The 24965-nt window shown below is 38.4% G+C and overlaps 1 protein-coding gene across 5 annotated transcripts in view; it reads right to left on the bottom strand.

The window, feature by feature from the left end:
- LOC121080568 (A disintegrin and metalloproteinase with thrombospondin motifs 6-like) overlaps positions 1–24715 on the bottom strand; it is a 150050-nt gene extending 125335 nt beyond the window's left edge. For 3 of the 5 annotated variants that reach the window (XR_005825415.1, XM_040578661.1, XM_040578664.1), the window contains exons 1-7: positions 24160–24621; positions 19095–19468; positions 17951–18315; positions 9615–9777; positions 3496–3713; positions 2893–2976; positions 2407–2552 (exon numbers count right to left, since the gene is read on the bottom strand). Coding sequence is in view for 4 of the 5 variants with exons in the window: in XM_040578661.1 (XP_040434595.1) it covers positions 2407–2552; positions 2893–2976; positions 3496–3713; positions 9615–9777; positions 17951–18315; positions 19095–19191 (1073 nt within the window). In the remaining variant the exon portion in view is untranslated. The other 2 variants (XM_040578662.1, XM_040578663.1) reach the window with 2 other exon arrangements.
- Between the last annotated feature and the right edge of the window lie 250 nt (positions 24716–24965).

Raw genomic sequence — 24965 nt, 5'->3', positions numbered from 1 at the left:
ATAAAAAGCAGAGCAACATCAGTGGGAGAGATTTAGGAAACTGCTTTCAAAACACTATTACAGCAGCTGAAGTGACCTTAAATTTGGTAGTATAGGTTCAAATTCCTTCAGGTAGAGGAGGTTACTAAAGAGCTCTCTAACACTTTAGGAGTTTAAAGCACAGTAGCTATACCCTTTTCTTTCACATAAAATGCATTAATTCTAGTTCATCTGGTGAGATATCCAAAACAGAACGAAAACAAGCATGTTACCATTTCAGTAAGTCATTTAGAATTAAAGTATTTACATGTATATATTAATATAAATTTATCTTTACTCATTCCAACATCACACACACACCCCTCCCCCCCCCCCAAAATAATCAAGTTTTCACATATGGCGATACATTTTATTAGTAAGAGTCAGGATAGCTAGCAGTTTCCGTAAAAGCCTGATTGATCCATTCAAATTGATCAGTGTAGCATTTGGGATTATTTTTAGGAGTTACAATTATTATAGTAAATAAATGAATACAAACATTCTATCATGAAAGCATATATAACTAAACACTTTTAAGTTCACCAATGCTTTATAAAGGTAGGTATTACTAGCCTGCTCATACTACACTGAGGCACTTTGTTAATTTAAAATACAAGTACATACTTAGAAATGTAAACTTCTTAGAAGTAAGCTTGGAAGTGATAACTCTTAAGTCCTTTTCAAAAGATAGCATACACGAGTCCTAAAGAAACTCTGCAGCATACTTATGTAATTACTAAGCCTCCATAATGAAGAATAAAGTTAGTCCTTAATATTTACTACTTCTTGCTGAAAAGCTTAATTTTCAACAGGTATTATTCGTGTTCTCTGGAGACTTGCTCCTTTTGCAGTTAAAGACCTGAAAGTTATCATTGATTTAAGCCTTACTCTGGAACAGAAAACTGTTTAAAACTATGCTGGGAACATCCTACCAGAACAGGGAAGCTAGTATAGAATATTCAGTAATAAAATGCATTAAAGCACAACAGTGAAAGAAAATAAACAGCTGTGCTTTGCAGTACCAGAACAACACTAACAAAACATTCAGCCATAAGAGTAAAAATGTAGTGTTGCCAACACAGCTTATACATACATACTGGGGAGCTTTGACTGACACACATACCACCTATGGATTATACTTTTTCACTCAATGCCTAAATTATGCTAGTAAAGGCTTGACGTGTAGCACAGCTATAAAGATGTATTTAATTTCACGTGAGCAGTCCTAGTGAATAAACTACCTGTATGCAAAAATGAGCATAAACAAAGGCTCAATCAAAATCTTATAATGTAGCTATATTTTATTTTGAATTTCATTCAAAAAAATTTTAATATTAGAGGGTTTTTTAAAGGTTCCTGGAGTATAACTGCTCTCTAATTCACTTTGGAATTTAATCATTCTAATTGTTATTATGTAGTATTAATGACCACCCATAACAATTATATTTGAAATATGAATGCAAAAAATACATGGGTGGTCATTACATTATACCTTTTATGCAAAATTCTAGGAAAGATCAATTATTATAATCCCCATTTTAAAAATTTCTGCAGTGAACAGAATGATCCCACAAATAGGTCACATACAGAGTAGTACAGAATTTGTCCTGGAAAGCAGAAATTATAATACAAAGACCCTTATCCAAATTAGTGTGATGCACCTGCTGCTATTTAAACAAAATAGAAAAGAATAAATACTGTCCTTAAACAACAGGGAAGCTGATCTCCTAATGAAGTACAGTTGTCTACCCGTAAATGCAGAGGACAATCAGCAATATGTTTACCAGGACTGCAAGATTACAGCACAAGCTTTGTTGAATCTATCACAGGAATGGTGGAATAGAAGCAAACGCGCACATACACAGTCTTTGAAACTATTAAAACTGACAGTTCTCATCTTAATTGAACATAATAAATCAAAACAGCTACAAAGCAGATTCTCACATTGCCTGAATCTGCAAGAACCGTTTCAGCAGAAAGATATTATTACAATAGTTGAGGTTCTGGCTTGAATGTCTTATTAAAAACATTATATATGGTTGACATAACATTTCCTACACTTTTATAATTGAAATTAATTCTTAAGATTAAGAACAATAAAGTATAAAACATTCAACAGGATTCATCTGTTCTACTGGAATACCTTGCATTGGCAATTATGAAGTGAAAATAACAGAAGTAATTTGTAGATCTTACTTTTCCAAATTCTTTTCTATAGTTTAATAGTCTGATATATTTAAGACAAGCCATCTATTATTTTTCCTCCTCTTAATATTACCTACCATTTATATTAATTTATTACTTTAAGACTAGCACATATATATTATATATAATGAAAGAGCAAGAAAGCTACAGAAATAAGAAACACAATACTTTTAATGACCATACCTAGTAATAAGAACTGCATTATCATGGTGGGCAATCCCATTTTCTGGAATGGTGTTTCCATCACTTTGGTGGGAGAGAATGGATTTCTGCCACTTACAGAAGCTATCGAGGGACTTGTCTGCATGGTGGTTTATCTCCAAGTTTGGCTGCAATACAACATACATACCAGAAATGTTTCAAACAAATTACCAAGGTCAGTTGTTAAGCCTTTTGAAGGCTAAAATGGGACTATAATTAGAAGCAGTGGTTTCTATCAATAAACTGACATCCCCAACAGTGTATCAATATTCACCTGAAGTAAATAACTGATAACTTTGAGATGAGACGTGAGGAATATTCCTTTGAACTGTTCCATCTTGATTAAAGATTAAAAGATAGGTTTTATACTCAGATACAGCCATTTCAAGCAACAATTAAATTAAACCCATATTACACAATAGCGTAACACTTATTTCAGGGATATAACGTAAGTGCAACAGCTCTTACCTGATCTTCAGTGAGGACAATTAAACGTGTCACTATAATATTCACAACATTTCCTAGACTGGAATCACGATAAAGTTTGGCAACCTGACCTCCAGAAAATAAGAAAAGGCACAAAGTCAGAGAAGAAACACTACTTCTTTCTTAAATGGTTTAAAAATTAACCTATTTTCCTGCTCAATGTAATTTCATGACGTTAATTATTATCACATGAATAAGTTATTTTTGGACCAACAAATGACCATTTAGTAAAAATGAAACTTCTTCATACTTTTCAGTGAAAACCATTTATACCTTGTTTCATAATCCATCCAGCATAAAGGAGCATTTGGACTGTCAACTTAAACAGAATAAAACTGTATAATCTAAATGTAATTATATGAATGTAAAATCAAAGACAAACAATTTAAGTGATCACAGCATATTTCTTGACAGGAACAGTCCTGGATTTTTCCCCACAATGCTAACATTTGCCATACTTCAACTATTAATTACTGCAAGCTAATATACATTTTAAGGCATTATTCATGCCAATAAAAAAATACAGTTGCTTTATCAATTCAGAACATACATATTGATATGGACACAGAGAGGGATGAAACTTACAATATTCATTACACTCAAAATGTAGTGCTCAATATCTTTGCGACCATGGTATCCCACCATCATTTTGTCTGCTACTACCAGCGTTTCCACAAACCGTTCAAGGCTTACTGATCTCTTCTGTCGACTATGACTACTTAAGGTGTCATTGACTGGAAGTAAAGTTGGAAAAGCAGATGCATCACTCATCCACCAAGGTTTACTGCTTCTTCTGAGGTCTTCTAGAAACCAAAATAATTAAACACTTGAGGGTTCACTAGTAAAACTCATTCAAATGCAGTTGTTTTATGTTGTGATTATCATCTTCAAGCTTCTAAAAAGATTACTTTGAGGCAAAGGAAAATTACATTTATTGTCTAAATTTTATTTTAAAATAACTTATATAATGGAAAACCAACTTTGAGTTCTAATATTCTCAACTCCTTAACCTGACTTAACAAATTATCATCTTCTCTTAGCAGATCTGATTCTGCACATCTATGTTAATACTAAAGATTATAGTTAACCAAAAGCACATTTCAGAATTTTAATAAGAACAAGACAGCTATAATATTTAGAAAAAAAGCAACTGGAAATCAAAATTTACCTTAATTCATAATTAAGGTTAAACATCAAAAAATACTAAGGAATTAAATGTGCTGATAAGGCACCAAAAAAAGCTTTTTCCCTCCTGTGAAACACTAATTATTAAGCAATTATGCTTACATGCCTAAGTTTTTGGGCCAAATAAGTTACTTTTCAGAAAGCTATCCTCATGAATTAACTATAACAGGAAGTTTTAAATGGCCTGACATGGGATAATTTCTATAGTTATTTATAACACAAAGTTTAATTCCAATATGTTGATTCTTGTACTTGTTTCACAAAACATATAGAAAAAAATTTGCATGCAACAGATTGATTATTAAAAATCCAAATAGCTGTAATTATCAGCAAACCAAACACTACAAACCTATTTTAAATTTGAATTCCTGTTCTCGGAGCACAATTGAACCCAACCGTCCCTGAAAAAATGACATTTTTGTGTATTGAACATCCCTTTTTCACAAAGACCCAAACAGATCTCAATCTTAAATTTATTGATGTATATAAATAGGCTGGCTTTAAGCAGGATTTCAAAATTTTCTAAGGTATTTTGCTCGTTATGAACGAACATAAGAACATTAACAGTTAGATACATTTATAATTGACTCAATAGGACTGCTCAAGTGAACAACTCCTGAGATGCATCCTTACCTTTACTAAAACAGGCTCAGCTAAGGATGAGTTGAGATAGAACCAGTACCTTCTGTGAAAAAACAATGTTTTATACAATTCAACTAAGCACACTATTTTCAAAGGGCAATAACTACACCACAAACAGCGTATGTCCAGGTCAAAACCAGGAATACAAAGTTTCTGCATTCCCACTGTTGCAGTGTTTCATAATGGTTGAGTACATAGTGTTGGCTTTAAAAGGTAAATATTTTGGAAAAGCTGAAAAATGAAAATAAACCTGGTAGTTGACAAAGTGCCAGTAATGAAATAATCCTCATTCTGCAATGGGAATAAGATTACAGCCATTCTAAAAAAATAGTACCAAGTATTAAAGCCTGTTGAAGATTCTATAATCAATACCAAGCTTTTTCCTGTTTTGCATATCTAATCTAGGAAATTCAAAGTTGCTTTAATTGCTCAAAGATTTTAATCTCACAAGTAGTGATTGAGGAGTGTCTAGAATTTTCTGACATTTACAGTAGTAAAAATTAAAAAAAAATAATAATCTACTGTTCATTGCCAAATACCAAACAAAGTCTGAGGGTTTCTGACACTCTTAGATTGCTAAGAATACTTTAGAAATGCAACACTGCTTCAACATTCATTCATAATTTTTCACTCAAATATGCAAATCTACTCTAAACATTTGAAAACTGATGAGCTCATGCAGAAAGCTTTCAGAGAAAAAAATTTCTTATGGACTCATCTTGATTGCATCTTTCAATCAAAGGTCTCAAAAGACTTCACAAAACCAAAAATTTTTCCTTTTCTTATCAGATAAGAAACTTAAGCTTCAGCTGATCTCAAAGTAATGGGAAAATTGAAAACAATCCCGAGTACTTAGGCTCACACTCCAGGATCTATCAACACTTATGCTGTTTTACTTTAAAAACACTAAACAATGCAGACAATTTCCTTTAAAAAGCTAAAACATGTCAATAAAAGCTTGCAATATATTTAACTAAAATAGTTCTGTAGCAAGTTATATCATTTTTCCACCATATTCCTAGATTTAAAAAAACTCTTAAACTTGCATTAACATTGAACCATAGCTATTGGAAAGTAAAAGAAAGCAACAATTAAGAGGCAGACAAACACTATAATTAACTCCAAAGTAACAATTGCAAAAGCAGGAAGTTTGAGTTTAAAATTTGCAACTGAAAAGAAATCCAAATGTATATAGACATGGAGTTCACAATTATGGTACCTAAGTTTTCCTATGTCAGTCCTCTAAAGATCCTAGGTGGGGATGGAAGGTGAAGAGAGGGAGCACAGCACACAAACACAAATAAAGATCTCAAACCACAATAGAAAACTACTTGTTTAAGATGCAACTGTGAGAATATTTTAAAGTGAAGGACTATGTGCTGCTTTTTCTTACTATTAATAACAATTTAATGTATATACAAGCATTTTTTCATTTTAGAATACATTTGGCACAAGTAAAGCCACTACATGAGGCAGCATGTAGTAGAACCATCCCTAAACAATTTGCCACTTTGCAGCTTTCATACCTCAATTTTTATTGTTTCTCAATCCTATCCAAACACAATCTGTATATCTGTAACAAGGGTTGGGGTTTTTTTGTTTTAAGGGTTATTTTTTTAATTTTTGCAACTCCAAAGCAGGTAAAGAAATTTTATTCATACTTCCAACAAAACAGAATTTAAACATTGGGAACAAATACAAGCATACAGATTTTAAGTAGAAAAGCATATTTCTTAAAATGGTACAAATGCAAAAATAATGGATCATAAAAATTATTTTGCAGCCTTAATGTAACGCATGCTATTAGGCATCAGGCAAAATAAGTGTTTCAGTAAACTATGCAGTCAAACAAGGATACAACAGATAGCAGTCCATAATATAAAAAACTTGTTGCAAAATGAGAATTTTAACATGCCATCTCTAAATATTTGCTTCGATATTAAAATTGTAAGCTATAAACCAAATTTCATTCGGTATCCCAGTTATACCTGCCTACTCCATGGCTTAGATACATCCTTTCTTTGGAAAACCACCTTGATGATGTTACTCTTTTGCACAGAATATAAATGAATAAAATCTAACTGTTCTAGAAGCTGATCCCACAAAGCATTCTGCAAGATAACGCAGTGAAAGGCCTCAAATTCCATTGAAGCAATTGGAATTTGAAGGTGCTCAACCTCTTAGCAAGGCCTTAAAGACCATTTCAGCTATATTTCACAAAAACACAGTAAACTTAATAGTTCATGTATATATATTGTCATAAAGTTTCACATTTTTAATTTTTAAAATATTCTTATGTCTAACTGCTTAAAACATCTAATTTAGGTTATGAAAATGAACCACAATTCTATCCCATATTCTTATCTAAACCTAAACTGTCTCTCAAACAGAGAAATATTTTTCTCTGCCTCTCCAATTCTTCTCTTGTATTTGCCACTGTAATTCTACTGTTTCCTATGAAGTAATCCATTACTTGCTCATACCAACTAGTTCTGATCATCCTTTTGCCAAACTCCCTACCCCACTTTTTGCCAATTATTGCTATTTCTCTCAGAAAGGTCAGAAATAACACTCCCCTTGTCTCTACCAACACTTCAAAAATCCTGACCACTTCCCTGATACAGAACAGGTAGATGATAAATTTAAGTCTAGATTACAGTAGGGGAAACTTGCCAGACCACGAATAGTGGCACAGCTACACAAGCAGATTCCTCCCAGCATATTGTACTGGCAAAAGCGTTCTAAAAGTAGAGATTATTTTTTTTTTTAATAAGTCCACCAAATTATATACTCCCAAAAATGCAGTTACAGTTTTGTTACAACTGCATTTAGACTTTTTAAAATAAATAAAAACCAACCACAAAATTGAGTGTTCAAAACTTCCAAAAACAGTCAAATGCCCCAAAGATTTATTCTACTAGCAAAGTGTTATTACTGTAAACCTGGCTTTAGTCCTAGGGCCTAAAAACTGAAAATTAATAATGGTTTTTACTTTTTAGATGTTCTGGGGATACTCTGGATGCCATGTCACTGGGATAAAGCTGAAGCAGTGCTCAGAAAACAAGTTTAAAAGGTTTTGGTACCCAGCAGGAGAGCATTAAAATAGTACATCATCTGGAAAAGACAGACCTTGAAGTTTTGGACAAGAACAAAGTTTTTCAGAAATTTTCATTGAGTGGAAGTAGTACACAGAACAACTGAAAAAGGAGAAACTGAGGTGAATGAGCATAAGAGTAGTCTCAGGCTTATAAGAAATAGTGTTTTTGTATTTCAATAATCAAGGAATTCAGGATGTGACAGATGTGAAAGTTTAAGAAATGCACAGGAGCTTCCAAGAAAAAAAGGCAGCATCAAATATGCAAAGAAAAAAACACTAAAGATTACTGCATGTTTCACAGAAAATGCATACAAGATGCGTAGCTCTCATCTACCTATGATCCATGTGACAGATACCACCAGAATAGTTGGATGCAACATGATCAAACTAGCTGCCACTGCTTCATCCTCACTTGGATGAAAGTGACTTCCTAAGCATTAATCTAAAAGATAACATCTAACAGAGGCCAATACATTTTATTTTTCTAGTAATATTATAATGGTAAAAATAGCATTGTCCTACGCTTCGTGATGCTTCCACTTATTTCAAGAGGCTTAAGTGACAACATTCCCTACAAAATTAAAGAAAAAGGTGGATGCTTCGCAGATGTCTGTCGTAAAATGCATAAATTGGAGCATCCACATACATTAGTACTCTTATTTTACAGTTAGCAGACAGTAGTAGTTAGGAGACTTGTTTTGCAATCATTAGAAGCACATAGATAGAATAACACTTCCAAACTTACATAAAGTTTGACATTTGCTACAAATAGAGTCTAAATGCAGTTAACTGAAACACTCAGGAAAAACCATCTCCCAAGGACAGGCCTTTGTAGGCACTATAAGTTTAGTCAGCTGGTGCCAGTAAAAGTTACAACCTCCAAAAGAAGCTGAAATAAGTTACATCAATGGACAGTGATATTATTTTATTTTAAGACTGGTATTTGACAGCCTGTCCTGTGCACTGAATCTTACGGAATACAACTGTCCAGGAATGAACTTTTAAGAGCAAGCCATTTCTGAAGATATAAACAAATGACAAGGTTAGAACATTTTTCTATTATGTAAAAAAGCCCATTATTTTAGCGCTCTAAAATAACATCAGATTTACTCTAATCTGTCCTCAAGAAATTGGTTTTCAGCTTCAGTTTAAGCAAGTGAAAAAATATTTCAGAGTATTTAAACTGTTTTTGTGGAAGTTAAAACTGCTTTACAAGGAAAACATCTCAATCAAAACTATATAATCCTTCCTGTAAATCACATACTCATCTATCATGGAATAATGTTAACCCACTGAAACAAAAGCCAGTATCAAAACACCATAAACCTCCCTAAATGAGAAAGATGTGGACTCCAGTTACAAATGTATTACTAATCATAATGCTAACACGTTAATTACACATCAAGTTTCCTCAAATGAGATTGAACACTTACTAAACATTGAGCTGTAATACTTAAGTCACTCAATCACACTTTCCAGTCGGGGAATGAATTACATTTATAGCACATTTTGAGGAAGCCTGTGCTCATCGCCACCACTGTACACAGCACAGAAATAAAACAAGATTTACTCCCAGTATCTTAAATTTTCAAAAGACACTACACTCTTAATCTGAAAGAAAAGCAAAAACTACTATTCAACAATAGTCACTGCACTGCCCAAAAGTAGGATTCCTACTGCTACATTCTCCACTGTACCTTACACGTGAACCAAGCAAGATATTTTAAAATAAGTTGCAAGTTCTATTTTTTTACAAAGAATGGCACTCATATTCACTCACCTGAGACTCCACAGTGACCATAATCATAGAGATGTTGCTGGTGCATGGTAGACTTTTTGTATATAACATGAGGATGACCATTCTCAAAATTACTAGATTTTTTTGTTATATTCCTTAAAGGCTCAATAAAATACTCTTCATCTTCTGTAGCAATGACTCCATGCTTAAAGGAGAAAAGAAAATAAAAACTTGCAAAACACAGTATAAAACTCCTATTAAAAAGCTTAATTTTAAATAACATTTGATTTTAATTTATTTCTATGAAAAAAATCCACAGCTATAAGCCAACACAGAAAACAATGCACGAGCCAGCCCTCCTCCACTGACTTTACTGGGAGCAGGAGTAAGCGGCTAAAAGTGACACAATGAGAAAAGAATTAAAATATCATTGTCTTATTTCTGGAGTTCTTTCCTATCATTTTTGGTAGATGTGATAAGAAAGTAGATACATTCTTGGTATATGACAAACAATCCATTCACAGAGATGTTCCAAAACTATGTGATTCCTATCTGTTAAAAGTGACACCAAGCCAAAATGGCTTTGCTCAAAGGGCGAGTCCAATATCCCTCTATGATGCCATACCAGTAGATGCTTAATGACACATACTGCATCAAAGAAAAACCACATGAAGGATTAATTCTAGAAAATATATTCAGGGAAACCATTAGCATTTTACATCCAGATACTTAATTCCAAAAACATAGCTAGTTATTAAAAATCAAATTATTAATGTTAACATAGGCTACACTCTCTACAAAGCATTTACTCCTTAAAAGGTCTCACCACAAACCTTTTGCAAATCCAAGTTGTTGCAGACCATGTACTATACCTCATTCTCCATAACAAATGAATGTGGTTTTTTTTTTCTTCATAATGCAGTGCAGAACAGTAGATATTCTGTTCTCATAACTTTCATATTTGTGAACTCAGCTTCTTCCAAACATGAAGTGGTTTAGGGAAGAAAGGGAAGATTTCAGGCCAACTATGCAATCTCCTGAACTTTCAGCAATTAAAACTGAATTTTAGCAGATAATCCAGTTTGGGTATCCTTTCAGCTACAAAAATATTGTGGAAGAAGCCAAGATAGACTGAATGTTCTGAATGTATAAGCTTTCTACACCAGGAAAAAGACCTACTGATGAGGTAGGAGACTGGAAGCAGAAACTTTTGCAATCACATACCCATTGGGTGAATCATAAATTTCTACCACAACTTTGATATGTAAAGCAAGTACTATGCATAAGCCTTTCTTTAAAGGTTTATGTTTGGGGTTTGGTTTGGTTTTTTTCACCTCCAATGAGACCTCTGTGATTAGCCATAAGACCACTTACTCCATATTTCCTCTAAATATCCCAAAAAAGTTTCTGAAATCAGGGCTTATCATTGTACTCGTGGTCAAAGCTCTCCTGCTGCTGCTTTCTACATCAACTCCCTGTGGTTCTTGAGTCTGGGAATAAAAAGATTTCAGCAGAATCATTTAAAGTTGGAAAAAACCCTTAAGATCAAGTCCAACTGTTAACCTAGCACTGCCAAGTCCATCACTAAACCATGTCCCCAAGCACCACATCTACACATCTTTTAAACACCTCCAGGGATGGCGATTCTGCCACCTCCCTGGGCAGCCTGTTCCAATGCTTCACCACCCTTTCAGTGAAGAAACTTCTCCTAATATCCAATCCAAACCTCCCCTGGCACAACTTAAGGCCATTTCCTCTCATCCTATTACTTTTTACTTGGGAAAACAAATACACCCCCACATACCTAGAACCTCTTTTCAGGTAGTTGTAAAGAGTGATAAAGTCTCCCCTCAGTCTCCTTTTCTCCAGACTAAACAACCCCAGTTCCCTCAGCCACTCCTCATAAGACTTGTTCTCTAGACCCTCCACCAGCTTCGTTGTTCTTCTTTGGACACACTCCAGCACCTCAATGTCTGTCTTGTAGTGAGGGGCCCAAAACTGAACACAGTATTTGAGGTGCAGCCTCACAAGTACTGAGTCAAAAGGGACAATCACTTCCCTAGTCCTGCTGGCCACATTATTCTTGATACAGGTCAGGATGCTGTTGGCTGCCTTGGCCACCTGGGCACACTGCTGGCTCATGTTCAGCTGGCTGTCAACCAGCACCCCCAGGGCCCTTTTCTAACAGGCAGCTTTCCAGCCACTCTTCCCCAAGCCTGTAGCATCGCATGGGGTTGTTGTGACCCAAGCGCAGGACCCGGCACTTAAGCCTTGTTGATCCTCATACAATTGGCCTTGGTCCATCAATCCAGCCTGTCCAGATCCCTCTGCAGAGCCTTCCTACCCTTAAGCAGATCAACACACCCACTCAACTTGGTGTCGTCTGCAAACTTACTGAGGATGCACTTGATCCCCTTTTCCAGATTGTTGATAAAGATATTAAACAGGACTGGCCCCGATACTGAGCCCTGGGGAACACCACTTGGGACTGGTTGCTACCTGGATGTAACTCCATTCACCACAACTCTTTGGGATCAGCAATCCATCCAGCTTTTTACCCAACAAAGAGCCTTCCCTTCCAAGCCACGAGCAGCCAGTTTCTCCAGGAGAATGCTCTGGGAGACAGCGTCAAAGGCTTTACTAAGGCCCAAGAAGACAACATCCACCACCTTTCCCTCATCCACTAGGTGGGTCACCTTGTCATAGAAGGAGATCAGGTTAGTCAAGCAGGACTTGCCTTTCATAACCCCATGCTTGCTGGGCCTGATCCCCCAATTGTTCTGCATGTGCTGTGTGATAGTGCTCAGGATGATCGGCTCCATAACCTTCCCTGGCACAGAAGTCAGGCTGACAGTCCTGTAGTTCTCTGGATCCTCCTTCTGGCCCTTCTTGTACATGGGCGTCACATTGGCTAACCTCCATTCTTCTGGGACCTCCCCAGTTTGCCAGGACTGTTGATAAGTGCTGTAGAGTCATTTGACGAGCTCCTCTGCCAGGTCCCTCAGTACCCTGGGGTGGATTCCATCCAGCCCCATACACTTGTGCATGTCTAAGAGGCATAGCAGATCACTAACCATTTCCCCTTGGATTATGGGGGCTTCATTCTGCTCCCCATCCCTCTCTTCCAGCTCAGGGGACTGAATACCCTGAAGGTAAATGGTCTTGCTGTTAAAGAATGAGGCAAAGAAAGCATTAAGTACCTCAACCTTTTCCTCATCCTTTGTCACTATGTTTCCCCCTCACATCTCATAAAGGATGCAGATTCTCCTTGGTCCTCCTTTCGTTGTCAGTGTACTTCTAGAAATATTTTTATTGTCTTTTACAGCAGCGGCCAAATTAAGTTCTAGCTGGGCTTTGGTCCTTCTAATTTTCTCCCTGTATAACCTCACAACAACTGTTGCCTGCCCCTTCTTCCAAAGGTCATAAACTCTCTTTTGGTTTTGGGTTTTTTTTTTTGGTTGGTTGGTTTTTTTCTCCTGGATTCCAGCTCAAGCTCTCTGTTCATCCAGGCCAGTGGTCTTCCCCACTGGCTCATCTTTTGGCACATGGGGACAGCCTGTGCCTTTAAGACTTCCTTCTTGAAAAATGTCCACCCTTTCTGGACCCCTCCCTCGGCCCTTCAGGACTGTCTCCCAAGGGACACTGTCAACCAGGCCCCTAAACAGGCCAAAGTTTGCCCTCCAGAAGTCCAAAGCAGCACTACTGCTAACATCCCTCCTCCCTTCTCTGAGAATAGAAATCTATCCTTTCATGATTGCCGTGCCCAAGACTGCCTCCAACCATCACATCACCCACAAGTCCTTCTCTGTTTGCAAACAACAGGTCCAGTGAGGCATCTTCCCTAATTGGTTCACTTGCCAACTGTGTCAGGCAGTTCTCTTCCATACACTCCAGGAACCTCTTAGACTATTTCCTCTCTGCTGTATTTTATTTCAAGCAGACATCTGGCAGGTTGAAGTCCCCCACGAGAACAAGGGCTAGCAATTGTGAGACTTCTCCCAGATGCTTATATAATATTTCATCTGCCTCTTCATTCTGGTTGGGTGGTCTGCCTTTTTGGCCTTTCCTCCTGATTCTTACCCATAAACATTCAACCCTTTCATCACAATTGTCAAGCTCTAAATTGTAGCATTAATACTCTAAACAAGTTGTGTATAAAATAATCAAAAACTATTATGAATATCTGCAAACTATCATCACAGTTCCTTTGGGTACCAGCAACAGTAAAAAAAGTTAGGAAAAACTGGTGATACTCTCCTATACGTAGTCAATATATAATCTCATCTTCCCAGACACTATGGTGGTTTAAGAAAAAAAAAAAAAAAAAAAAAAAAGAAGGTTTTAATAACATTTGAGGAACTGCAAATAAATTTAACTCACCTGTCACCAAGTAGTCAGAATATGCATGTGGTCAGCTGCTGCAGCTAGCCAAATGATTTGATGAACACTGGAAATTCAACTTTCCCTGCATATGCCCTTCACATAAGCCCTGCATATATATATATAGTATTTTAAACCTAACATATATTATTTTGCTTGCAAACAAAACTGTTCTGCCAATATTTAACTGATGCAAGTGGTCTTGTTGAATATAAATGAATGATTTTTAAGAAGCACTCCAAATTCTGTACATAAGAAATACCCATTTCTGTGACAACCACCATTTATTCTAATCAGGAATTTAGAAAATTCATGTGGCTAGAGATGCTTCCATTGTATATGCATTCAGCAATGCCTGATTAACAGTGGCAATTACACTATTATATCCAAACTGACTTTCTAGAAAACACTTTTGGCTTACTTATTATTTGAGCACAACAGTTTCAGTTGCAAAAGACTGAAATAATGTCTTATTGAAGCATTAAAAGGAATTAGTTTTTTTTTAGTTTTGCTATTGTATTTGAACTTAAACAGTTTGTACATTAAACTTCCATTCCAAAGCATAAGAATGACCAGCAAAAGATTTTGACAAAACACCATGAATTTAAGAAACAAGCTGAATTCTCCAAGTAGGTTATTACAAGTAACATTCCCAAGATTATTATCTAAAACAGATTGTTTGCAGTCCTGTGTTATCCAATCCCACTACAGACTGTCAACTCCTGCTAGCATATATATATATATATAATATAAATAATGCATATAAATCCAGCATTTTGACATGCTCAGACAAATCTGTGAATCCACATAGAGTTCCCCTGAATTTGTAAAAAGGAATCTTTGTGTCAGGCTGTCTAGCTGGGGCCTTACCCTACTTCAGATGGGAGAAGCAAATTGAATTACAGATTATAGAGCTTTCCTCATAACTTCAGACAGTTTATATAGCATAATCAGGGCCCAGCAGATGGAAACTGCTAGAATGAAGCTTCAGTAAGTAGCAGCCTGTAATTCTGGGGCACTTGGTAATGAGAAATATGGAGGGAGAGGCTGAAACAGGAAATAGTGACAGGGAAACGGACTGTTGGTCACTTCTTATAACAAAACTGAGAGAAAACCCTTGCGCTAGAACTCATCTCAGATACTACAAGTATTCTTCAAAGTCATACAACTTATGTTAATTAAACAATGGCCTCACCTGCCCACACTGAATAACTAAACATAATAACTCAAAATATTCATTAAGGGGAAGAAATTTGGCAATAGCAAAGTAACAGGACAACTGGTATAAATGGAATGCTTGTTGCTTGTAAGCAATACTCATGCTAAAGGCTACTAGAGGGGTCCTCAAACTGTTTAACCAGGGGACCGGCGCGCGGATGCAGTGGCAGGCAGTCATCTTCAGCTGCTTGGTTCCCCCCCCCCAACCCCTGGGGGGGGGGGGTGGGGGGGTGGGGGGGTGTCTGTTAATACCAGGGGCCGGATTGAGGACCCTGGGGGGCCGTATCCAGCCCACGTGCAGTAGTTTGAGAACCCCTGGGCTACTACTTGTTTTAGAGTTACTGACAGCTTAAAATGACTGGCTCTGCAACAGATGTTAATCAAGGACTATGCAGAATAGGACTGTCTTCAACTGCCAAAATACTGATCAGTAAGAATCACCATTTAAAAATAACCATGACAGATTTATCTGAACGGAGTGGTATCTCCTATACTCAGTGCTCTGGAAGGCCCTGCCAACACTGTATGACAGAAGAATTTCTGTACAGTAGAGGATGATATTGAGTACAGTCTACCACTGCACCCCTTTGCAGAATCCTTGCCTCTCTGAGAAAGAGCCTTGTGTCACCCCTTCTGCTGCTTCCAGAGCATGACTGAAGCATCACATACTTGTAACAGCCTTTCTAGGAGTTGCAGTGGACACCTGATGCTTGCAGTCTCAAGTAAGAGGCATAACCAACAACTCAGAGTGTCAGTCATGGTGTGCCCAGAGAACTGAGGTTGCCTTAATCTAGACCAGGAATACCTGGAAGAAATATGGAAGAGCTGACAACAGCTAAAAGCAAAGATGACTATTTAACTGGGAAGCACTCCACATTAAAGTTAACTTACAGACCAAGTTAACGTACTGACACCTTGAACCACAGAGTGACAGCTTCACTCCAGTAAAACAGATAGGCTGAGTGAGGGTAGAGAGAAAACATGCAGCAATAGGACTGCTAAAAGTCACCTCAGGGCCTGAAATACAGAAACAAACAAAAAAAAACACAAAACCACCACAACCCAAAACCCACAAACAAACAGGATTCTGCTTTGCCTCAAGAGGGCTTCATTTAGAAGCGACACCTACCATGCTATTAAATTCTTTGAAGAAAAGAAGTGCCATGAGGAGCAAAAGACGCAGAAAGCTGATAGGAAAACATGGATTATTCTTTTCCTACTTTATCCCACTCTTGTTTTCCTAACATGAAAGGAAAACAAGGGTTGGCTAAGGCAAGAGCAGGCCTTCTTGGCTCACTCCCTGGCCAAGGTTAGAGAAGAACCAAAATAGGAGCACTGTGGCACAGACTGCAAGATCCAAGGGGGCCAACCAGTCTGTGCCTCAACTGGCAGAAACTCTGGAGACAGAAATATGCAGCCTCTTTTAAAGAAGAGAATCCTGAAAGCAGGAATTTGCTCTCCATAGTATTTTTAGCTGAAAAGATCTCTAAAGCAAAATGATCTAGTATATTAAGAGACTTAAGTAGTGACAAAAAATATTATTACATAGGAACTGCAAAATCAAACTGAAAATTGTACTACATTCAGACCTATCATCTGCAAGTCTGCATTAACCAAACTGCTATATTACACTCAATGGAACACCATTTTAACTACATTTCTTCAAGAGTGTCACCTAGCCCTGGAAATTCCCACTAAATTCTTAAGAGTACTCCAAAATGTTAACCTAGAATGTAACAAGGACATCACAAATAGCTGGGTATAATGCATCCTATCTAGGTCTGAAGCAGCAGGTTCTTGTTCATAAATAACATCCCAAGATGCATTATTCAATAACACTTCCAAGGATAAACAGGAATTAGTTTAGCAAGTATGTGTAATCTTTTTTTTCCCTTTAGCAATTAGTTAGATCTGTCTACTCTTAACAAGAAGATTGACCAGTGTTCTACTATAATTAAAACCAGAATGAATAACTACAATATATATATTTTTTACTAGAGAGATTACTAAGCTCTTTATTTAGTATCTTCTAGTCATGCCTTTCTATTTTAGTATTACATTACTCAATAGTTTGGGGTTTAATTTTTTGCATTTGTTTTCTAATTTCTGTTGGGAATAAACGCAGCTTTTTCCCATGCAAGTACTACTGTCATGTGATCATCAGATAAACAATAAAAGAGATAAGAATTTCTAATCCTACTTTTAAACACAACTGTTTATGGTTTGTAAACAAAATATCTCTAAAAAAGGTATTGCTTTCTGATGCTGGTACTTGCAAAGGATCTACTCTCTTCTTCACTCTTTGAATTTATGGCAATGATGATTTCTACACCAAGCAATTTCTCTTCTCTATTACTTAAGGTTTCTAAACCCAAATTCTCAAAAACAGCAAGCAGATGTTCAGTTCTATAAATGTCTCTCTGTAGAGATTTAGCATCCTAAAGGACCCCCTGTTTTTCTCTGCCTCCTTGAGTTTGTAACATTTTTAGAACCTGAAATGATCTCAGCACAGACCTAATCTTGCAGCCCTAGTGCAGACAATGTAAACACTGAAAATGTTGCCTGCTAAAGGACTACAAAATTGGGTCTTCGTACTTACGATTTATCTTGAAAAACCTTTTCCCCAGGACCCAGGCCAGGTTTTAGGGTTTTTTTGCACCTTCCCATCTACTCACTTCTAACAGGGACTCAAAGAACTGAAAAATATGCCAATTAAGTAGTTCTGTAATTTAAAAAGAGACAAGCACACTATTATACTAGAACATGCAATGTGCACTTACCAGACCATTGCAGTTGCTTAAGGCCACTTTAGTTGTACTGTGTTGGTCTTGCAAATATCCTGTGTAATGACAGTGGTCTAAAAAATCGTGCTTCCACTGAGGTCCATCTTTCCCCCAATATTCTACTGTAAAATGTCTAGACACCAAATCTGTATTGAGAGTCAGGTTTAAATGAAAGTGCTTGCCATAGGCAGAAAGTTTAAAAAATAATTTAGATGCTGCCAGTTCTTGGTCATAAGGGTCTGTACTTCTCCTCCTCCTTGAAGGTTTAGCATTTTTCACAGTAAAGCTGAGGAAGGCTCCATTTTGATCAACCCTTATTGGGATTGTTAGTTGGTAGTGTTCAAGGTAAGACAGGAATTCCTCTTTGTAATCACAAGGTAAGACAATCCAGGGAGTGGGCATAGAAGAGAAGAAAATATAACAGGAAACAACAAGTAGTAGTATAAATATAAACCATATTTGGCTAAATCTCATCACCCTAATAAGTAAGTAATTTTCAGATAAATGCAAGATTGAGAGTTTTACTAAATAAACCATTATTTTCTTTCTTTCTAACTCAAGAATACATATTCAGTTTCCTATTAACCTGATATCACTGCAAATACAAAAGGTTTTTATTACATATCTTTTTCCTATTTACCCAAAGCACGTAAACATTTGGGGCTAAATTCTACCTAAGGAAGACATATTCTTCCCAGTGATATCATTCAAAGACAAAAGTTATTAGATCCACCTGCAAAATTAAAAACAGTAGTAATAAAAAGTACAATATTGTAAAAACACAACTACTCTTCATTTCATTAAAAACCTATAAACATTAAAGTATCAAAGTAAGATTAGATCCTTCCTAGTTTAAAAACACGTTAATGATGTTACAGCAAGTCTCTAAAGTATTATCAAATACAACATTTTACTAGGTTTAATTTGCAAGTCTTTCCTACAGTTAAAAGGAGACAAAACCAAATTAAAACAACAAGTTAATCAGATTTGCTGTATTTTAACTTCCATGACAATGAATCATGATAAAACTAAGAGCGGAGTCCATATGAACTTATGAATTATATAAATGTGGTTTAGAAAATATTACCCAAATGCAATGCAAAAATCTATGCTTCTTTTCAGCTAGAGGTTTGACCCCTACCTTGAGAACTATATGAAAGGCTGTTGTCACTGTGAAATCCCGATGAAACCATGACTAGGCTCAAAATCCATGTCCACATCTTCCAAAAAAATTCCATAATTTAGGAAAACAGAAAGCTGCTTTCCCACACACACTCCTTGGAGGGCTACCTGCGTGCTATAGAGTTAGCTCCACTCCAGAATCACACCATAACAGTTATATGTATTTTATACTACTTCCAAATTAACTATTGGATGTTTTACTTTTTGACAGGTATTCTTTTCCAACAACCTGTATTTTCTTCTATATTTGCAGTCATTTTCTCAATTCAAAATAAGTATTTGTAAGTAAGACATTAGACTGGACAGTTAACTGAACTTGCTCCATTTCTTTTCCTGAAAAATAAATAAATAAATAAATGAGTCAAGGAAATTCTTTCTATTAAAACAGATCTATACTGCAAAACACTAAGCCATCATAGCAAACTAAGAAATACAACATTTTGAAATAATATTCAATCATTATCATTTTCATGGTCCAAGGTCACAACCTTACAAAACCCATGAATTCCCATTAACCTTGAACTACTAGTTCCATACAACTTGATGCACATATCTGCTTTACATTAAATGGGAATAAGAATTCATAAAATTAAGGTTTCTTGTTGCTCAAATACTTTTCAGATTTGTTCCAGCTATAATCAATGCTATGCACTTATTGATTTCAGCAGTAAATAACTAGACCCAATACACTGATAGACAAAGGAAGAACCTAGGAAAGAATCCAAAGTACAGTTATCTGATCTTTCCGCAGCACGTATTTTGTTATTTACCAAAAAAAAAAAAATTCTGTATTTGAAACTATTCATCATAGACATTCTAAGTTTTCAAATATTTGTTGTATCCATATTAACTACTATTTCATGTAATAGAATATATTTTCATTCGCATTTTGCAGGTCACAGGATTGAGGCAAATAACATGTTATTTTCTCCACACATTTTTTTTATTGCATTTAAAACACTATTGCAGTAATACTAAAAAGCAGCTTTAGCTGTGGCCAGGGATTAAATGAAAGGTCTATGCAGCCAACTAACAGTCCAGTATCATGAGATACAGAACCATGTGTTGTGTCAGCTGGTACTAATCAGTCCTCTTAAGCACTCTCAGCACACCTGTGCATGGAGCAAATTCTGCAGAGGCAAACTGAGAAACAGAACACCCGAGAAGGGAAAACTCTTTAAAAACAAATTTCCAAAAGCATACTCAGTCATTTATACATGCACCAGATAAATTTGCCTTTTTAAGATTCTGGGAGTGATTTACAACATTCATTCAAGACTGGTAATACCCTTGCAGCCAGCAGATTGTTTGTAAAGGTTAAAGAATCATAGCATGTCATCTCAAGAAGAAATCAACATCATGCAAAGCCTATTTACTAACATCACAGTGAATATTAGGAAACTTCTTAACCAATTTGAAATGCATCCAATTATTACCATGTAAATGAGATTAATCTGATCATTCCAATACCTACTTTTTAAATATCTTTCAAGACAGCACACAGGATTTAATTGGGTTTGTAGAGAATAAAAGATACTTTGCAAACATAGCTTGGACTTAATAGTTTAATTTTTTTTCCTGAGGAAGCATAAGGATTTAGTGATGCCATTCACATGTGGCAAGGCCTCAAAGGATATTAATAAAATCTCTGGTCTGGCCTTCCATGTCAAACCTTTATTTCCTACCTAACATTTAGTTACAGCTTTTAGACTTCTACAAGTTTTGAAGAGACATAATCAATTCCATACTCTTCAGCTACATTCATATACTAAAGAATGTGCCTTATTTCCAATGTGAGAACATCCAGTTTCAAATTCCAGTCACTGAATCTTGCTTTACCCTGTCTGCTAACAATCTCCTTTCCTCTCCTTGCATGGATAGTTATAATCTGATACGAGTATCTCTTGACATTTCCTGACAAACAGCTCAACCTATTTGGTTTACCTCACTCCATAAAAAACAGTTTCCAGATGTCTAATTATTTCTGCAGCTTTTCTCTGAACCCTTTCCAAATTATCAGCATCCCTTTACATGCACAGACACCAGAACTGGACACGGTAGTCCAGTAATGGCTCATTGTTGCCGTTTATAGAGATAAACACTGCCTCACAGCTTTTACTTGGCCAAAAAAAATCATAACAGGGAGCTCGTGTTCAGCCTGTTAGGCTGATCATAAATTACCCTAACATTAAGATCTCCTGCAACTACAGCACCTAAGGTGCTATGTAGCTCAAAATACTTAAAGTAAACTTAGTATCCATTATTTAGATACCACCGGCCCATGTTAAGCCTTGGTCAACAAGATCCAAGTCACCTGCATCTAAGTATCTTTTCAGGAGTCTGTTCAAAACAACCTTCCTCATTTTAAGTTTCACACAAGAAAAATATTTCACATTAAGCTTGCTGAAAGTTTCAGAAGAATTTTTGGCCTCCCTTCCAGAAGTACTATATCCAGCTCAACCACTAACACAAATAGACCACACATAGCAGTATTAATGCTCTGAATTAAGGAGTAGTAATGGACATGAAGGATAAAGCACTCTGGTAACTCCAGATATAGTACTTTCAGTATGAAGTTAGGTAGGAAACCTCAAAGTATCGACTGTCTATATCCTCCTTCTTTCTGTCTGCCTAGATAGCACATATTCAGCATTCCACTTTTGACTGTGGTGAAGATGAGGCATTTTGTCAACACTAAGCTTACAATAAAAAGCATTTCCTCTGACTCATGGCTGAACTACATGCTCACCCACAGTAAGGGCAGGTATGGTTCCATTTTCTGAACATTTACTTAAAACTACAGTTCCTGACTAATTATAAAATCTTTGTCGAGTACAAGACGTTTTTCAAAATCCAGGATGCCAACGACAAAGCGGGTGCGTGGCACTAGCATTTCTGCAGAGGCACTGATGACAGCGTGGCAGTCCTGTCACTGGTGCCATGAGCTTCCTACCCACCAAAATTCAATGAAAGGAAAAAAGGCCATAAACACATACAGGAAGACTACTCCCCATTCCCACACCTAGGGATAGCCACGGTTGCACCACCCCCGGGGTACTGGGGTATCCACACCAGGGGCATCCACCACAGAACCACCAGGCTCTCGCGCGCTTGGCGATGACGAGGTCTTGTGGTAGCAGCCGAGGTGCCGAAACACCACGGAACAGCAGCACCGGATTACACAGACCTACCGGGAGTTACGCTTTGGGACAGAACCGACAAACACTTCGAGCGAGAAACTACTCCACCGCTCACCGGGGTGGGGGCGTTACCACAACCCACCTCAACAGCATGGCTCGGCTCGGCTCGGCCCGGGGGGGGGGGGGGGGGGGGGGGGGGGGGGGGGGGCGGGGGGCGGCGGCGGGCACAGACTTCACCCCTTCCTGCCCTCCTCAGTCAGGGCAGGCGGCAGAGAACACCGCGTCAAGCGCCGGCAGTACGAGTGCTTGCTAAGGAAATAGAGAGGGCGGGCATCAATCACACAAATTTAATTACAAATATCGGGACTGGCCATGAAAAGCGTTATAGGGCTTCAAAAGCCGGGGATTAGCCGTGTCCGTAAGAGCTTCCCAGGTATAAATAGCGATGCACAGACCGCGCTTGGAAGGGCTTGGTGAAAAGAAACGGGGCCCGGGGGGTGACGGGGAGGAGGCTGGGGAAAGCGGGGGGGACGGCTGCGGGGACCGTACAAAGGGAAAGGACGAATCTTTCCTCCCCGAGTATTAATCAGAAACCAAGATGTGAATAATATATGGGCTGGTGCGTGTGCCCCGACGTACGGCGCAGTCAGCAGCCCCCCGGCGGGGTCAGGGCTGCTGTTGGTTGAACAGCCTTTCCCATCTATGCCTGTCCTATGCCCTTGCCAAGGGATCAGCTGTCATTGTATTTCCAAGGGGGGGGGGGGGGGGGGGGGGGGGGAAGAGGGGGAAGAGGGGCGAAAAAGCAAACAAAAAACCCCAAAACAAGCTAGAAAAATGTCTACAGCCCAACAGGTATACACATGCATATTATATTCACACAAACAATCGTCTGCACACACAAGTTTTTTTAAAAAACAAACTTAGTGGGAAATACTAGTATTGAAGTTGGAGGTCACCAGATACACATCCCTCAAAGAAAATTTAGAAGGGAAGGGGGAAGAAAAAAAAAAAAGCAAACCACGCCCTCCTCCCTAGAGAGACTGAAGGGAAGAGTCTGGTTGCTGTGGTGGAGTTGATCCTAAAGTTAACTTTCAGCAGTCCGTTTCCAGACAGCAGCGCTGAATCTATTTAGATAAAACGCGTGTGACCCAGACACTTGGCGTTTGGCCCAAACGCGTTGCACCGGCAGCCCAAACAAAAACAAGAGTCAATCTCTGTCTCCCCTCCCCCCCATCGTACAGACACATCATCAAGGAGCGGAAGCCCACTTACCTCCCCCTACCAAACAAAGCCCTTTGAACCCTGGGCCTCTACAGAGACACACACACTAATACGGCTCCGCGAGGTTGAGTCTGGCAAATCCTAAGCGGCTCGATGTTAATAAAAACCACATGCTTCAGTCTTCTTGATGAGCCCGGTGAGAGCCCGACATCCCCACCAGCATCGGGCTGCGGGACCGCGGCCACGCCGACCCTGCGAGCTCCGGTACAAAATATGCACTTCTCTGACCGTTAAAGCAGGCGCCGGACGCGGCACGACAAAACGCTGGGCTTTTAAATCAAACTGGATTAGCTGTGGGTTGTCGTTAGGGTTGCTTTGGCTTTCCTTTTCTCCCTCTACCAACGATTTAGTATTAAAGTACAAAAAAAAAAATCTAAGAAAATTTTCACTATTCGAGACCGTATTTCAGAGATCACTATTTTCGGTTGAGAATCCTCGCGCCCCCTTCCCCCATCCTCAAAAGTTTTCTATCTGAAATTACTCCAAATCCACCTCGCCTAATACAACATAAACTTCTCCCTGCTCCCCAAAGCCCTGCACGCACAATTATTCAGGACACAAAAAAAGCAAAAGTTTCATTGAATAGCGTGAAATCTTTCTTACCGTTTTCATCTTCAATTTCTGATATAAAGTTTCAAACAATAGAGATTGCACAGGACGCTTCCCGTATTCCTCTCTGCAAGCAACCATCAGGGTTATATTCTCCAACAGAATAAAAATCTCTAGCCTTCCTAAAAGGGGTTTTTAGAAAACGGTCTAGCTTGGCAGGAGGAAGGATACCATCAATTCACCCAACCTATCACCCTGCGCATTTTGTCTTTCCAACAAAAAGAGGGGAAAGAAGGAAAACAAGGCTTATATTGGGGTGGGTGCCCTTCTCTCGAGCAGCCTCCTCTGTGCAAAATACCATATGAATACCATCTCAGTTGGGAGGAGGGGGGAGGGGGGGAGGGGAGGGGAGAAGACAGGCAGAGCAGGAAGGACTCAGGAAAGCTTGGCTGAAATAGCCCCAGACCTCCTCTCCCTGCCGGCCCCCGGCCAAGCCGAGTGCAGCAGCAAAAAACCTTGGCAGCCTCACCCGGGGAACGGCGCAGAGCATATTGACGTCAGTCTGCAGATGTGCCCCGGACCGGCGGCGTGGCCGAGCATGCGCGCCGCGTCACGTGGCGGGTGGGCAGGGGTACAGTTGGGGTAACGAAAAACAGCGGAGGGGAGGTTTCGTGCACCTCGCGGCGGAGGGAGTGGGGGCAGTGTCCCCGGCGTGACTCATGCCTGGTGCCGTGGGCAGTGTCGCTAGCGAGGAGCCTAGTTTCACCGGCAGGGAGGTGCTGGGGTGGCTGTGCCACAGTTGCTACAGCTCCGGTGTGCAGTCGGTTGGCGCCAGGCAGGCGCTGCCGGTGGGCAGCGGG

Source organism: Falco naumanni, chromosome W, assembly GCF_017639655.2.
Source record: "Falco naumanni isolate bFalNau1 chromosome W, bFalNau1.pat, whole genome shotgun sequence".
NCBI classification, from domain to species: domain Eukaryota; kingdom Metazoa; phylum Chordata; class Aves; order Falconiformes; family Falconidae; genus Falco; species Falco naumanni.
Note: the sequence above shows the minus strand (reverse complement) of the source record. Positions and strands in the feature narration are given on the sequence as shown.